Genomic DNA, 12,694 nt, shown 5'->3' with positions numbered 1-12,694 from the left:
CACAAGGAATGAGTAGATTTGGTCTATGAAGTTACTAATACTTTGAGGATTCATTATCCGATAAATGTCAGCACAACCGGTCTCTATCTTCTACTGTGTGCTGCCAGTTTTAAATTCTGTGAGTAGATCACAGTCTCTTGGGAATTGACCACCCCTGTTATAAGAGATTCCAAACACTTTGAGACATTTTTACCCTATTGGAAGTTACAAAGGTCATATATAATTAATTTCAGAACTGATATAAAATAAAAGAGCTGAAGAATTTTTGGACTAAGTTTTATTTACAGATCACAGTGATTTTCATTGTGCAATGAGGACTGACTTATATATTTGTACAGTACTTATACACATGAGTTCAAACAAGCAAGCAACTTATCCGACATCAGTCCAAGTCAGCGTTGGAAGTCAAATCTGTTCAATTTGGTTTTTTACACAAATGTAACTATCCCTTACTTACTGTACAACAGAGTATTTATAAAGCTGTCATGTTTGCCATAGAAAAGTGCAAAACATAGGAAATCTGTACACAGTACAGTACAAAGGAATTATGCTACAGTTCTTGAAAGCTGAAAAATTCTGTAGTATAGGAATCACTGAATCTTAGTTTTCCAGGATGGCAAGATGACTGGCTTGCTATTTTCCACTTTCCAAGATTTGTCCATCCAGTTAAACAGTTTAGTACCTACATTTCAATAAATTAAATTTGCTCTTCTACAGCAGATCACCTTTGTTAAATTCAACAACAGCACAAACGTTTGAGCAAGCAAGTACATCTAGGCAATTTAAGGCATGACCCCCATTTCAATTATACTGCATCATGTTTGGTTACAAAATTATGCCCATTATCCACCTTATAATTGAATACAGAGAAGGCTGTAGGGGCGATTTGTTTTGGTTTCATCCATATCACGAAAGCTGTGTGTTGATGTGAAAAGGAGAATTTTTGTTTCGAGTCCCTTAAAAAAGATCTAACCATTATAAAAATAAGGCATGAAGAATAAGAATTCTAATAAAAATAAATCAATAGGTGTATGAAAAATTTTAAGTGGAATTTTGGAGAAGCTAGGGCTGTGAAATGAATCTGTGGCCTGCCACATGTTGTTTGACTACAAACCCTCTCATTCCTGATCACTGGACATGAGGGTTGCAGCTAATGAAATTTGGATCCAACATCTGGAGAGAAACAGGTTTCCTCTTCCTGGCATATAGGACTGCAGCCTAAGCCATCTTCGGGCATTATAGCTCCCATATAAAGCAACATGGGAGCAGCAAAACTGGGCTGTGGTTCCAGATCACATGGAAGCTTTTGTGCGCACCTCTGCATTTGAAAAGGTACACTTCCCAGTAGATGCCATGTTGTACGAGAGGCATAGATACTCACTGATCCTGCATTGCTCCTTCATAGGGGCTATAATGCCTGAATAGAGGTTTAGATGAACTTGACACCCACTTATTTCAATGATAACCAAGTCAAAGCTAAATTGTTCAATTGTTTAGTTAGTTGGACCAAGTTCAACTAACTCAGTCTGGATCCAGCCCAGTGTGTGCAGCTCCAGTTGATATTTTTTTAATTTATTCATTTTATTTATATAAACTGTCAATAACTATTTCCCCAGGGCAGCTTACAGCAGAAAATTGGAAGATCAAAGCACAACACCCATATTGCATTATCACTTTTCGAGACAGCCTTTTGCCGTTTCCAGTATGGTGGCATCCTGCTAAATTAACCATAAGGCAGGCTTCAGACTTCAGTGCACAATATTTGCTGAGCATCACCAGTGCCTTGTGAACAGATGCACCAGAACAGCTCCTTTATATTGTTGTTTATGCTAAGGGAAGCTATATTCTAAAATGCACCTGTCGTTCATACAAATGAAGATTCAGTTTCTTCCTGTGCAGAATTTAATTTACAATACATAATTGATTTCTTTTATGGATGATTAACTTGCCAACTGAAAGCCACAATTCTCTGGTATAACTTTTACAGCTAAGGGAATGTTACTGTCCTACTTACTTATGGAAGCACTATTTCAGTATTTTTTTCCCCCCTTGAGAAAGAAGTTGTAATAGTATAAACTGAATTCAGAAGATATAAATTTATGGAATAGCAGACCAACTCAAAGAATACATTGGCTCAATTTATATATAACAATAAGGCAAATCATGGCTTAGCATGAACATGCATACTCCTGTAGAAGAGGCTGTTCCATTCTTCCTGTTTTGAGCTACCCATGGTTTGGCTTAGTGTGTCATGCAAACCTGGGCTGATTGTTTCTTTTGCTTTAGACAAATTATGAGCTGCACCAGGGTTTGTTCTTGGTTTGCAACTCACAACCTCCTGTCCGGGAACATGTGCATTCATGCCAAGTTGTGGTTTGGCTGAGCGTTATGTGCAAATTAAGCAGTATGTCTTCCTGTATCCACTGTTTTTCTTGCTTAGCGTGGTTCCAACTGTTAAAACTGCTGTGAGCTAGAAACAAACAGAAGTACTCTGTTTGCAAGCACCTTAATATACTGCACATCAAATGCCAAGATTCTGCAACACAGGAAGTCAAGTTTTGGAAGGTTCATCTCGGAAGAATTATGCAAGACACACAAACGTTGTGTGTTCAGAATCAGTAGATGCAGTAACAGAAAAACAGTCACTTATTCTCTGGTAGATAGATTGTACTAACTGCGAAAAGTACAGAAGGAAAAGCACTAGAACTCATTTGATACTGAGTAGGTGACAGGAAATTGAAAAGTTTCAATCCCCTGCCACTTGCAAGACACACTATCTCCTCTTTTTGGAGTCAGTTTTCCTCACAATGTGGTCTAAAAAATCTTATGTACAATAAGAAATATGGGGTTTTTGAAGCATCTCAGATTCAAATAGTCACAGTAAAGGTCTGTGGGGAAAACTGATCAGAAGAGACCAGAAAGCTGGACAAGTCTTTACATTTATAAATTGCATATGCATGAGCCACCTAACAGTGAGGATTTGCAGACTATGGGGAGAAGAATCAGTCATTGATTTTTTAAAACAATTTCTTCAAATGTACAGACCAAACATCTATAACCATGGTAGGTGTCTAAAGCCATCATTGGAGAGAATTTCACATACCACAAATATTTCTCTGAATGTACAACTGCTGAAATTTTATTTTTAAACATACATGCCAGTTCAAAGTTAAGCTTCCCAGAAATAAATAAGCTTAAATCCTAGTAGTGGTACTAGGTGTGAACAGCTCAAAGAACTTCTACACATCATAACCCTTCATATGTTGGATTTCCAACTCTAGTCAGTCCCAGCTGATATGGCCAATGATCAAAGGGATGGGACTTGTAGCTCAGTCACATCTAGAAGGCCACTGGTTCTCCTTGCCTGTTGAGCTCAACCTTGGGATCGTGTAAGTATATAGTCCTAATTCCACATATTCTGGTTTATTTCAGCAGTATAAATGACATTAATTGACATGTAGAAGATTCTACTTCGGAATCTGTAGAATTTTAAATTACACACAAGGATGTTCATTAATTTTCATGATGACGACGACTCAGAAGACCATGTGAATAGCCTTGTTTCCTGAAGTGATACTTATGTAATGTGAAATCTTATTGTAGCAGTTGATCTATGGTGAATGTTTCACGCACCAAGCCATCACCTTAGGTTGCAGTTGTTCAGTGATGGTAGTTCGTGTATGAAACAGTGCATATGGCAGAAGATTCAGGTCCCTGTAAGTGCAATGATTCTAAACCTAAACTCAGAGAACACACCTTACCAATAGGTACGATTTTGCCATGATTTCATATCGTTAATGAAAAACACTTTACATAGTCTGCAGTAATCAAGAATCATGATTTGCATGGACAAAATTTCAACTCAACTTCATAAAGAAAACATTATGTAATCTAAACAAAACATACAGGCCCTTTATCTTTCAGCTTTCAAATAGTAGGGCTGCAGGTGTGGAGCACTGGAAACGTTACAATTTTCTCAAAATTTACTTGTATATTTCTTTTTACAAAGAATTATAAAACGTATAGAAGAGGCTGAAAAACCTATTGATCATTTTAAGATTTTCTTCTTCTAGGGGGCATCTTGAAAAAACATTTAAGAATAAAAACAATAGACTCTGTAAAGTACAAAAATTTACATTTCAGCACAGTTTCTGTGCCTTTTTCTGTATTGATTTCTTTATATACACATATTCTAATCTGTGCTTTAAATGACAATCTTAGTATAAACTTATAAAGTTAGTCAATGAGATAACTATGCAAAAATATTTGGGCATAGCAAGAAACAAAACTAAAAATAACTGTTTCTTTTTTAAAAAAACAACCCCAAAAAACTATAACAGTTTCAAAGTCTACACCTCAGGGTAGGTGCTTCAGTATTTTAGTTTACTGAACTAATGCCAAATCCATACAACTAAACTTATCTACACTTTCCCAACTTTTAACATTATTTCTTTATGAATAATGAAGTAACATTCTTTCACTCATTTCAAAGAAATTCTTCATAACTTTTTTCAAGTTCTTCTTTGCCGGTTCCCAACTAGCACATTAATAATCTTCCAGTTTCTACAAAATAAATAAAAACAAGTGTTCGATTAATTGATATTTCAGAGTAGTGGATACTTGAATCTCCTTATTCAAAGTTCTGGACTTTATGCACTGTAGGACACATAACCACAAGAAAATCTCTGCAAGGAAAGATCACTTTCTTTTTTTATGCTACTCTAATAACCACTATTTTAAAATGCCTTTCTTGACTTTCAGTCAAGAAAGATCTCAAGGAATTACTTTTTACCAAAGGAAAAATCAGTATCGGGGTGATTCTATAAAGTACAAGAGTGGACATTCATAAACGCTATCTGCTGAAAAATGCGTAAGTGCAACAGGAATGAATAAAAACATCAAGATCACCATGGATGCTTTTACAATGCAAAGGAAGCGGATCTGATCCTTTTCATTTCTTTACCCCCAACAGATAAGTTTGACAAGTGAGTGGGCCTACCAACCTGCCAACTGTGTGACATCACAATGTCAGGTTACCTGTTTTCACCAATGTGTCTTGAAATCACTCCATGAATGCAAATGTTCAGTGCTTTGAAAGCCCTAACAATCAGCTGATCATTGAGACTTTGTGTACCTGCAAAGCTCCTTTTGGCCTAGCTGCATCTTTACCTGCCTCACAATTGATACCATATATGATAGGTGTGGCTTAGCAAGGTGGGTCTAATTAGGTCATATGCCAGAGCTTTCCTATAGACTTTATAAAGGAATAAAAAGGAAGTAGAACTTAGGGAAGATGAGTAACCAATACCTTAATGACATTTTGTGTCTCACATTTAGAAGTTCTTGAAAATTTCTAAATCTTTAGGAGGTACAGGAGGCATTTTGTTCCAGTCATCTTCAGGATAAGCTTCAAAGTTGGATGTATCACCATCATTTGATACCTTCGGGACTATAGGAGGCTAAATTGAAAAAGGAAAATAAGAATTAAAATCCCATGTCAAATGAAGTATAGTCTAGAATTTTTCACCCCCTCCCCAATTTTTTTTTTTTGCTTGGCATAAAGTTAGCTCATTATCACAGATTAGTTTTAGCACAATTGCTTGGCCTGATCAGTTATTTATCTATATTACAGTACATTTATATCCCACCTTTCTTTCATTATGGAACTTAAGTTCCTATCTAGGCTCTGACTTGAACCCAAATCTGCTTTGCTCCAGCTGGGTGGATATCTTACCTGCCTTCTGAAAGTCCTATCACTAACTTCTTTTTGTCCACTGGAATCCTAACTTATAGTAAGTTTGGGAAATGTTTGGTGTGATGGCTCTGGGATTTCAACATAAAGAACACAGGCATATGACCTTCACTATAATTCTAATCCAGACAGATTTTTTTTTTTAGCTGAAAAAGAATCAAATGAAGCAGAAGTATAATGGATTATCTCAAAGCTGCATTTGTTTTTGCACAATTCACCTTTAATTTTCTCTGTGGTACAGCATCCCAGTCTACAGACCTGAACCATCTGTGCCTCTTCACATCATCAGCTCCATTCTTTTGAAGAAAAATCAAATTAGATGTTTATTCACTGACAGGAAATGCTAAAATATATTCTAGCAAACACTGTATGCAGACCCATATGTATTTCTGCCATCTGTATTTGAGGACACATTGTAGTGCACACACTCCAGTTCACCCCATTTTTTTCTGGTTCTCTCTTAAATACTGGATTCCCCAGCAGCTTTTCCTGTACCGAATTTGGATTCTGATGGTCACAAATCGTCCTTTTACATACCAAATGCAAGTAATATTGTGAGATTGGGTCTGATTTCTACAAAGCATATACTGAGTAAGGTTTTGATTCTTTTACCCTTAAGTAGCAGACCCACATGCAATAGTACAAGTTTTTGAAACTGATCTCAAATTTGAAATTGGTATATTATGGGTTGTTCCTTTTTGAGGAACACATGACTGGAGTCCTACTGAATGCACAGAACTGTACACAGTATTCCAAATGCAGTTAGATCACAGGATTGGAATAGCAGCAGTTTTATTTTAAAATTGTCTCCTAATGATCTCCGGCATGACATTTGTATTTCTCACAGCTGCTTTCTACATAGAATCAACATCTCCATCAAACTATCCACTATGACCCCAAGGTTTCATTCCTGGCCAAGTCATTGCCAGTTTAGGTCCCATCAGCATATATGTGAAACTAAGGTGCTTTGCACTAACATGCGTAGCTTTATGCTTCTTTACACCGAATGACATTTGCTACCTATTCACTCAAGTTTGGAGATGCCTGTTTGGAACTTTTTGCAATCCCTTTTCTTTTAGGGATCTTGAACCAGGGCTTTCTTTCCATCCAGAACTTGCTGGAACTCAGTTCTGGCACCTCTCAGGTGGGCGCCATTACCATTATAAGAGAACAAGAGAGGCAGTCATGGTGAGTTCTGGCACCTCTTTTTCTAGAAAAAATAGCATTGCCTTGAGCCCCACTGCTCACCCCTAACGATACAGCCTTCCCACACTTAAGAATACATTAATAAGATCCCCCCTCCACAAAATAAATCAAATGTATTGGAATTTGGTTTTAAGCAAAAAGAGCATTTCTGGAAACCGAAGATAAGGAAAACGTTTTATGCCAATGGTTAGGATGTGCTGAGATTTAAAAGTAGTATTTAAAGCTTACCTTCATGTTTCCTAGCCGTCTTGTTCGGTCAACCACAAGAAGTTTTTTAACAAGGTCCCTGGACGAGGGGTGGGAAAAATTAGTCAATTTTTGAAGTTGTATTTGCATTCATGATGACAGAAAATATATAAAGGCATCTAATAATAGTGGAAGTAGTAGTAGTAGTAGTAGTGGTGGTGGTGGTGGTGGTGGTAGTAGTAGTAGTGGTGGTGGTGGAGGTAGTAGTAGTAATGTAATAAGGCTAATATTTTCCCTGCAATTATCAGCTTTCAAATGGAGAGAGATTGTAGCTTGAGCAACAAATCTCCAGTGCTTAATACTCCAGCTGAGATAACTGGGGTGCAGCTGGGGAAGGTGAGCAATAAATCCACCTTTCAACACACCTTTGACAGGGATGCAGACAGAGTAACTGAAAGTGAGTTGCCAAGAAAACATATGGGGAGGGCAGGTACATATTTCACAATTATTAAATTCTTCGCTGATCTACTCAAGCCGTTTAGTCAGCATTCCAGTTTGATTAAGTGACCCCTTATAAATACATATTAAGCACACAGCTGCCACCGGCTGAACTAGTATAGTTGTATCGTTTTTCAGCCATGTAATATATAGTTCCTACTCTATTAATCCTTGCTGCAGACTGGGGAGGGGCATGGTCTGGGAGAGGCATTTCCTGCAGAGAGGTCCCCATACTTGCTCTGGTGGTCTAGGAGCAAAGGAACTGTGCAATTGGTGAAGGTCAGGCAGACACCTTTAAGATATTCTCTGTAAAGCCCTACTCTCAAGCCCACTTGGCTGAGTCAGGGCTATGATCCGATCACTTACATAAAGTATAGGCAAAAAGATCCTGCTCGGGTTTCAGTTCACACTGGAAAGCTTCCCAAAGCTTTGTCAGAAACGCTCAGGGGTTCTACGCCTCCCTTGTTCTCAAGGGTTGTCTGTTTCCCTGAGCTGTGCCCTATATGCCAGCTCAGGGATGGCAGAGCTCCCTGGAGTCTTAAAAATAGGCTCTGTCTGAGTTATAGAAGGCAAAGTAATGTCTGATTTTATGATATTTGCTAAGCTGTTGGGTGGAAATCTTCTTCAAACATGCAAATTGCTATATGAAAACCAGGACTAATGCTACTAATTAGGCTCAGCTCTAATTAAAGTTAAATATTTAAAACTCTGAGCAAGCTTTCTGAATTCACATTAGAGCCCCTAGAATTTAATTAATGTCAAGTATATAAATTAGAGCGTTCTCTCCCCAGAATCCACAGACAGTGTGCACTATACAAATAAATAGTGGCTGCATGTGACAAGCGGCTTCACACACTGTTTGAATGACACTTTAAAGTAATGCTAAGGTAGAACCTAAATAGAATAAACCAGTGATTAAGGTGAATGCACTTACTTTACATATAAATCCAGATGCCTGGGGAAATCTATTTTACCAGCAAGAATCTTCTGATATATTCCAAAAGGGTTGTCATCAAAGAATGGAGGAAACCTAATCAAGAGGAGGAAGACACATGAAACCACACAGCTATAAGTTTAAAAATCTTTGAAAGTATATTGCAAAAGCCATAGCCTATTTTAAATGCCACCTGCTTCCCAATATTAGACCTGCAGTTATTTATGCATACAGCTGTACTGTACTTACTGAAGTCCAGAAAAGTGACTTCGTAAACACATACACATGTTGACTACTTCTGCTGCCCCTTGACCTGGTGTAAACCAAATAGTACACTTTCTAGAAACATACATAAAGGATAGAGAATGACAGTACGCTTATACCATGCAATGAGTGACAAAATTATGAACGGGTTCTTTTAAAACACTTTGCAGCCTTCACTTTTGCCCTCTGAAGCACCCTGCGTCACAGTGAAGTCAAACCTCTTGTTAACAGGCTGGGGGTTTTATGCCTTGGTGTATGCATTCCTCACAATTGAGGTACAGGGCATCTGTTAAAGAAATAGGTCTGATTTATTAAGTGCTAGCTTGTGATGAATAGGGGTCTGATCAGAACGCTTGCTATGCTAGCAAGACCTGGGGTGGCATGTTTTAAATACTGGCGAAGCAGCATATCTGTGCCATGAGGCTATTACTTTAGTTAATAAACTTAGCACAAATATTTAGCACTTAAGTATAAAGGAGCTCTAACAAAACACCCAAGACCTCTTCAGAAACATGTTTTTAAGCCTTAGATCCTCATGTGTCTCGTAAATTTTGTCCATCTTGGGAATAATTCCTCCTGCTCTTCCAATTTAAGAAATCAACTTCATGGGTATTTTGGAATGGTTGATGTTATGTAGTAATAGATCAGTTAAAAATGGAAGTGTTTGTTTTATTGTTGGAGAACTCGACTCCAGTTTAATGGCTAACACTATTATAAGACCAGCTATTGAGGGGCAGGAAAAACCTTTTCTTTCCAAATCAGTTAGGTGGAATTGGAAAGTATCTTTCAACTAATTCCTCATGGTCAAAAGAACTTGGGGTATGCCTCTTCAAACAGCAACTCCCCCCCCCCAAAAAAATTGTATGTTGTGGTGCATTGCTGGAGCGGGGGGAGACATTTCTTCTGCTTAAAGGAAGAAAAGGTCAGAAATCGCATTGACCATACCTAAGCCCTTAAGATTGCCTAAAGTACCGTATTTTTCGCTCCATAGGACGCACCATGTTTTTTGGGGGGAAATAAAGAAAAAAAATATTATTTCCCCCCCCCCCCAGGCGCTTGTGGGGCCGGGAGAAGCGCTCTTCTCCCCGCAGCCCTCCTTCAGACCAGGTCCGGGGACAGGGGGAAGACGCGCTGCGCCTCCCAGCTGTCCCCAGAGCTTGCGGGGCAGGCAGCGGGGAGAAGCGCTCTTCTCCTCGCCGTCAGCCTCCAAACCACTTCGGGAGACAGCGGGATGGAGGCATTCCGCCTCCCTCTGTCCCCCCGACCTTGTGGGGCTAGCGCTGGGGCTCTCCAGGCTTCAGCGAAAGCCTGCATTCGCCCCATAGGACGCACACACATTTCCCCTTCATTTTTGGAGGGAAAAAAGTGCGTCCTATAGGGCGAAAAATACGGTAGCTCTGTGAACCATTTCCAAGTTAACAGACAATATATTTAGTGAATGTGCATGAAGCAAATATGCTAATTCAATAATTTTGCCACTGTCCTTTAATCTCAGCCACTCTTCCTAAATGAAGATAGTGCAATACAAATACTTAATAACCAGAATAAATTGTGTTGAAATATTACTACCCCTTAGTCTGTGACTGGACTTAACTGTCAGGGGTCCTTTACCGTTACCTTTTTATTCTTCAGTTTGAATGGAAAGGCTCAACTAAATTCTTGTAAAGCTAATTCTATCTTTTTGCTTATCTAATCACAGCCATTTGTATCTTTGCTCCATTCTAAAACTTTTGAATTGCTCTTACAATTACATAAAACTAAACATTAAAAATGAAAAAGCCCAAATAAAGCCTAGCTGGTGACTTGGAACCGAAGTGTCCTAATCCTTATTTCTGGAGCCACAAGGATCGTTGTTGCATATATATTTTTACAAAGCTTTTCTCTGAAGGAACACTGTTGAAGTAAGGTGAAGAAGAAGAGCTGGTTTGGCAAGCAGGCAAGAATCGAGTAGCCAGCAAAAAGCATAATTTATAGGAGTACATTTGTAAGGAATTGTTTTATACAGTCGTATCCCGGAAGTCGAACGCCTTGCGACTAGAACATTTTGGCTTCCAAATGCCACAACCCAAAAGTGAGTGTTCCGGTTTGAAAACGTTTTTTGGAACCTGACTGTCCAACACAGCTTCCGCGGCTTCCGACTGGCTGCAGGAGGAAGGCGGGCGGATCTTTGCAACCCAACACCACATATGCTTAAGACGGCCCTGACAACAGGTCTCTCGTCTGCCCTTCAAAAATGCCCAAGCCAAACCTCTCAATGGCTCATCTTTGTACTCTAAGTGGGTGAGATTTTGCCTGGCTGAAATGTATCCTTGAAGCCTTTTGCTTGTGCAAGTGGAGGAGGATGTTGGTGTCTGTAGAAACCAGGCTACTGTACAAAGGGGGAAATGTATATCAGTTGCTCCTCCATCCACTATTGCCTCTGGCCACACTCATCACTGGAATGTGGTCCTCAAAAGGCTGCCCAGAAGGAAATGTGGCCTCTGGCCCAAAAAAGGCTCCCAACTCTGCTCTAGTATTTGCCTACAGGTCGAAATATCATTAGTGTATCTTCCAGTTCAGGGATAAGGCATGCCAAAGGTTGCTGGCATGTATTGAAACATTCTGATCCAACTGAGAGAGCTAACAAATTAAATAAAAATTGAAGTTCTCCAGATTTTAATAAGCCCCTCTAGCCTGCCCTCCCCTTTAAGTGATGTTTTCCTTTGTCACATAAGTTTGGTATCAAGCAAGCACAGCTGGTGTTTAGGAATTGGTTTTTTTAGTGTGCTGACTGCAGTATTGGGACCAGTGATCCAAAGCAGAAGTGGAATTTTCTTTATTAATGGAAGATTCCATCAAGCAAGCTTTTCAGATTCTTTAAACATAATTCAGAGTAAGATACAGCTCAGATCAGCTTTAAAAGCCTATGGTATAATATTCTTTTGATGTGCATTTAATCAGGCAACACCGTGTGGGTGTGTTAAAAATACTACTTAGGAAATTGCTTCTATTTTTAAAAAACATGTCTGTGCCTCTTTAGCTGATTTGTATAACAGATTCACAGTAATGTTTCTGCAGGAAGTACTTTGATACTAGCAGACCACATGTTGGTTTGACTTGTTTTTGTCTTTTTATAGAAGGTTATTCTATAAGAAAAAGCCAGTAAAAAAAGAAAAAAAAGAAAGGAAAAGACTGCAGGCCTCATTTAAGTCTTACATGCATAGGCTCTCTATTTTAGACTGTTTATGAAAAGCATACAATTATGTCAGAAACCTAATGAATCCATATTATTCAGGGGAATTATTCTTAATATTTAAAACCAGATTTTTGCACTGATTCCTGAGAATTGTTTGTAGCTGATTGAGTAGATTACTGCCTTAAGTTTGACCATCTTTTTAGCTGGTTTGCTTGTAAAAAAAAAGCCAACATCGCTTTAACTGTAGGAATGAAAATTGGTGTGCACATTCAAGACACAGATCTATGTTTGAAGTGCCTTACTAGTTACCTCCAAGAGATAATAAGAGTTGAAGGGGAAATGTATGGATAAATTATCTGGTACGCATACCATTTCTGCAGAGTTATACTAATGCAACATTAAGCAATGATACTTTACACAATTCTTTTATAACTGCACCTCCATCTTTTTTCAAATGCAAAGGATTAGATCTAGATTAAGTTAGCTGAACTGAAATCATGATTTCTCAATGAGAATATAGTTCAGCTAACTTGGATCCAACCCTATTGACTTCGCTGGGATAAATCTAATCCAAATGCCAGCTTAACAAATTTATCTTTTACTAGTGCAGGAAATTTCTAAGAAAGCCTTTCTGCAACAAAGCTAGTTAAATCATCTACACATTATTCTGAAAATGCTG

At 38.5% G+C, this 12,694-nt stretch overlaps 1 protein-coding gene across 1 annotated transcript in view; it reads right to left on the bottom strand.

The window, feature by feature from the left end:
* Window positions 1-260: 260 nt before the first annotated feature.
* PRKX (protein kinase cAMP-dependent X-linked catalytic subunit) overlaps window positions 261-12,694 on the bottom strand; it is a 57,211-nt gene continuing 44,777 nt past the window's right edge. Inside the window, exons 5-9 of the mRNA XM_083438026.1 lie at window positions 8,577-8,672; window positions 7,187-7,244; window positions 5,971-6,048; window positions 5,309-5,459; window positions 261-4,563 (exon numbers count right to left, since the gene is read on the bottom strand). Of these exons, the coding sequence (XP_083294152.1) occupies window positions 5,334-5,459; window positions 5,971-6,048; window positions 7,187-7,244; window positions 8,577-8,672 (358 nt within the window). The 3' untranslated portion in view covers window positions 261-4,563; window positions 5,309-5,333. The remainder of the gene's footprint in view (window positions 4,564-5,308; window positions 5,460-5,970; window positions 6,049-7,186; window positions 7,245-8,576; window positions 8,673-12,694) is intronic.

This window comes from Podarcis tiliguerta (genome assembly GCF_965153285.1).
Source record: "Podarcis tiliguerta genome assembly, chromosome: 4".
NCBI classification, from domain to species: Eukaryota; Metazoa; Chordata; class Lepidosauria; order Squamata; family Lacertidae; genus Podarcis; species Podarcis tiliguerta.
The sequence above is the reverse complement of the archived record's forward strand: the minus strand, read 5'-3'. Positions and strand labels throughout refer to the sequence as shown.